This window comes from Gavia stellata, chromosome 13 (genome assembly GCF_030936135.1).
Source record: "Gavia stellata isolate bGavSte3 chromosome 13, bGavSte3.hap2, whole genome shotgun sequence".
Lineage (NCBI taxonomy): Eukaryota > Metazoa > Chordata > Aves > Gaviiformes > Gaviidae > Gavia > Gavia stellata.
The window spans coordinates 4323516-4327802 of record NC_082606.1 but is presented as its reverse complement, the minus strand read 5'-3'; the positions used below and the strand labels follow the sequence as shown (position 1 = coordinate 4327802).

Below are 4287 nucleotides of genomic sequence, written 5' to 3'. Positions count from 1 at the left end.
CTGCTGCCCGGGAGGACCGCCCCGACGACGCCGGCGGTCCCGTTCGGGTCCGCCGGGGCGGCCCTCCCGCCCACGCCCCCCAGCAGGGAATTGCTCCGCGGGCGCGAAGCCTTGAGCCGGCGTCCACCGCGGAGCCCCCTTCCCGTCTGCCGCGGCGATGCGCCTCCGCGCAGCGCCGGGGACTGTCCCGCCGCGTCGTCTGCGGGCACCTGCCTGCGGCACGCCGAAACGCAGGGGAAAGGGACAACGAAATAAAAGGCGAAAGAGAGGGGCGAGACCAGGGAAAGGGAAATGAAAGGAGGAGAAAATAAAAGGCGAAGTAGAGGTCAGGCAAGGCAGAAGGGAAAACAGAGGGGAAACAAGCCAAAACGGATCTCCAGCTCCTGGGGCTGCCGCCGTCCCCTCCGCCTAGAGGGACGGGGCGCACGGCGCCGGGCACCGCGCCAGCCGGTCGGGGGGTCCCGCGGGCGGCAGCGGCTGCCCCGGCTGGCTCCCGCGGCCGCCCGGGGCGCAGGGCGCTGAGGCGCGCACCCACCGCCCCCGCGGAGGAGGGCTACCCCCCCGCACCCGCCGTGCGAGCCGGCGTCGCGCCACGCCAAGCCGGGCTCCCGCCTGCGGCGCGGGGAGCCCACGCCGCTCCGCACCGCTCCGCGCCCCGCCGCGCGCCACCGCGCGCCCATTGTTCACCATGGCCAATCCGCGGGCGCCCTCCCCGCGGCCGCCAATCGCCTCTGGGGGCCGCGCGGTGAGGTCAGCGCCGCCCCCCGCCCCCCCCCCCCCCCGCCGCCGCGGCCGGTGCGCGCTGACATCACGGCGCGGCCCGGCGGGGCGGGCCCGGGGGGGCGGGCGCGGCCCCCGCCCCGCGCGGCGCGGGTAGTGGTGGAGCGGCGGCGCCGCATCCCGCATCCCGCATCGCGGCCGGTGCGCAGGGGGCCGCCCGCATGGTGGACATCCTCCTCCCGCGGCCGCTCCCGGGCGCCATGGGGGAGCCCTCCAAGAGTAAGTGCGCGCAGCGCGGCGCCGGGGCGGGCGGGCGCGGCGGGGCGGCCGCGGGGCGCTGCGGGACGCTGCGGGGCCGGGCTCCGCGCCGCCGCTGCCGTCGGGCGGGCTGGCGGCCGCCGCGCCGCCCCGGACCCGCGGGCGCGGTGACAGCGCCGGGAAGGGCTGCGGCAGGGCGGCGGGCGCGGGCGGCTGCGGGCTCGGCCCGCGGCGTCTCCGGTGCCGCTATTCCCGTTCGTGCCCAGCGCTCCCCGTCCCCGCTGGCTCCGTTTCTCACCGAACGCCTGTCCCTTCGGCGGTCCGCGCTGCTGATCTCATTCCTCGCTGCCGTTCCCACTTCTTTCTCTCCTTCCCTCTGCTTTTCCTTTCTTTCTTTCTTTCTTTCCCTCTTCCCCTGCCTCTGTTACCGTTTTTCTTTCTCTCTCTCTTTCCGTGTTTCGGTTTGTCGTTCTTTTTTTTCGGTTTATTTCTCTTTCCGTTTTTCTTTCTTTCTTTCCCTTCCTGTTCTTCTGGTTTTGTTTGGGTTTATTTCTCTTTCTGTCTCTCTGATTTCTTGTCTCTTACTGTTTTCGTTTGTCCGTGTTCCTGTTTTAACTGTCTCTTTCTGTTTTTTCGTTGGTTTTGTTTCTCTTTCCGTCATTCTGTTTTTATTTCTTTTTCTTTCTTCCAGTTTTTCCTCAGCTTTTGTTTTAGTGTTTCTGTGCTTCTACTTTTGTTTCCTTTTCCGAATTTCTACTTCTGTGTCTCTGTCTTTCTGCGTTTATTTCCCTCGATCAAGTTTCTGGGGTTGTTATTTTTATTTCTGTCTGTATTTATTTCTCTCCTGTCGTGTTTCCATCCTTTCTTTCTTTCTCTCCGTGTTTCTGTCTTTATTTCTCTATCTTCCTATTTTGAAAAAAAAAAAAAAGAAAGAAAGAAAGAAAGAAAAGATAAGAATAAGAAAAAAGTGTCTTTCCCTAATTCCTGGTGCTTCTGCTCTCGCACGTCGCTGCCCCTGACCGTGCCCCGCTCGCTCCCGGCAGGGCGGCCGGGGCTGGCCCTGTGCGCGGGCTGCGGGGGCCGCATCCAGGACCCCTTCCTGCTGCGGGTGTCGCCGGACCTGGAGTGGCACGTCGCCTGCCTCAAGTGCGCCGAGTGCGGGCAGCCCCTGGACGAGACCTGCACATGCTTCCTGCGGGACGGCAAGGCCTACTGCAAGCGGGACTACAGCAGGTGACCCCGAATGCGCCGACGCTCGTTAAAAAATAACCAGACCCAAACCCAAAAAAGCACGAAAGCCCCTAACCGTCCACCCCCCCTCCCCGGCCCCGAATCTCCCCCAAACGAAAACCTGACTCTCCGCCGCTGCCCGCCCCCGCGGCGCCGCCCCGACGGCGCGGCCGCGGGCCCTGACGGCGCGGCGCGCCCCGTCCCGTCCCGTCCCCGCAGGCTCTTCGGCATCAAGTGCGCCCAGTGCCGGGCGGCCTTCAGCAGCAGCGACCTGGTGATGCGCGCCCGCGACCACGTCTACCACCTCGAGTGCTTCCGCTGCGCCGCCTGCGGCCGCCAGCTCCTGCCCGGCGACCAGTTCTGCCTGCGGGAGCGCGACCTGCTCTGCCGCGCCGACCACGGGCCGCCCCCCGACGGCGCCGCCACCCGCGGGCCGCGCAGCCCCGCGCTGCCGCCGCCCGCCGCCGCGCACCTCGCAGGTACCGGCTCCCCCTCGGGGCGGGCGGCAGGAGGGTCGGGGGGGGGCGGGGAGGCTGGGGCGGGCGGGCGGCGGCGCTGACGGTGCGCGCCCTCCCCGCCCGCCGCAGAGCCGGTGCCCGGGCGGCCGCCCGCCCCGCGGCCGCCGGCGCACAAGGCGGCGGAGAAGACCACCCGCGTGCGGACGGTGCTGAACGAGAAGCAGCTGCACACGCTGCGGACCTGCTACGCCGCCAACCCGCGCCCCGACGCCCTGATGAAGGAGCAGCTGGTGGAGATGACCGGGCTCAGCCCCCGCGTCATCCGCGTCTGGTTCCAGAACAAGCGCTGCAAGGACAAGAAGAAGTCCATCCTCATGAAGCAGCTCCAGCAGCAGCAGCACAGCGACAAGACGGTGAGCGCCCACCCGCCCGCCCGCCCCGCCGGGGAGGGAGGTGGCGGGGGGTGGGTGTCCCGGGCCGGCGGGCTCGGGCGGCAGCCGCGCTGAAGCCCCGTCTGCCCGCAGAGCCTGCAGGGCCTCACCGGGACGCCGCTGGTGGCCGGCAGCCCCATCCGCCACGAGAGCGCCGTGCAGGGCAGCGCCGTGGAGGTGCAGACCTACCAGCCGCCCTGGAAGGCGCTCAGCGAGTTCGCCCTGCAGAGCGACCTGGAGCAGCCCGCCGCCTTCCAGCAGCTGGTGAGCCGCGCCGCGCCGGGCCGGGCCGCCCCGTCGGGCCGCGGGGGACGGGCAGGCCCCGGCCCGCCGAGGCCGGGCGCCGCGGGGGCGGGGGGGGACGGACCGCGCCGGGCCCTCACCGCCGCTGCTCCCCCCCCCAGGTCTCCTTCTCCGAGTCCGGCTCCTTGGGCACCTCCTCCGGCAGCGACGTGACCTCGCTGTCCTCCCAGCTCCCCGACACCCCCAACAGCATGGTGCCCAGCCCGGCCGAGACGTGAGGCGGCCCGGCCGCCCGCCGCCGCGGGACTTCCGCATGCCTGCGCTCCCTGCATGAGACACCCGGCCCCGGGCCGCTCCCAGAGCGCCGGACAAACGCCTTTGTTTTTTAATTATTCTTATTTAAAAACAAACAAAAAATATGTTACTGACGGCCAAAAAAGCACCGGGATCCTCGCTGCCTTCACCAGACCGGAGAGAGAGCCCCCGCCCTGGTTATTTCGTTGGTTTGGGTTTTTTCCCTGCGGATTTCGATGTTTCTTTTTCCCAAAGAAACACGGATTTCCCCGCTGGAGCCCGGCATGGTGACAGGCTGCCTCGCCCGCCGCTTGCGCCGGGGACGGCTTTTCTTCCCTTTTTGGAAGGGAAAAGAAAAAGAAACGAAACACAAAAGGGGGAGAGTCTCCCCCGGCGCGCGCGCCTTTCCGCGGCCGCGGAGCCGGCCTGGCCCTCCTTCCGCGGAGCCGCGCCGTCCAGCCTCATCTCACGCCGATGCCTCTCCCGGGCCGCGGCGCCCGGCCCCGCCCGATCTCTGGAAAAACGGGACACGGAAACGAGACTTTTTACCGGGAAAACCAGTACTAATAATGCTAAGTTATCAATGGACGGAGGACGGATTGTTTGAGCCTTTAACGAACAAAAGTAAGTTATTGCTATTTATTGTCAGAGTC

At 67.9% G+C, this 4287-nt stretch overlaps 1 protein-coding gene across 1 annotated transcript; it reads left to right on the top strand.

Moving 5' to 3' along the window:
• The first annotated feature begins 941 nt into the window (after positions 1 to 941).
• Positions 942 to 3618, top strand: ISL2 (ISL LIM homeobox 2). Its single transcript, XM_059824159.1, has 6 exons — positions 942 to 999; positions 2022 to 2211; positions 2428 to 2687; positions 2796 to 3079; positions 3191 to 3361; positions 3502 to 3618. The coding sequence occupies exons 1-6, from the start codon at positions 942 to 944 to the stop codon at positions 3616 to 3618; spliced, it is 1080 nt and encodes a 359-aa protein (XP_059680142.1).
• Positions 3619 to 4287: the final 669 nt, after the last annotated feature.

What these genes read in the sequence shown, in the direction of transcription:
- ISL2 (XM_059824159.1), top strand. Translation starts at nt 942, where the DNA reads ATGGTGGACATCCTCCTCCCGCGGCCGCTCCCGGGCGCCATGGGGGAG. An exon ending in TGCAAGCGGGACTACAGCAG is followed by an intron (nt 2,212 to 2,427) that starts GTGACCCCGAAT and finishes CCGTCCCCGCAG; the next exon opens with GCTCTTCGGCATCAAGTGCG. An exon ending in AGCAGCACAGCGACAAGACG is followed by an intron (nt 3,080 to 3,190) that starts GTGAGCGCCCAC and finishes GTCTGCCCGCAG; the next exon opens with AGCCTGCAGGGCCTCACCGG.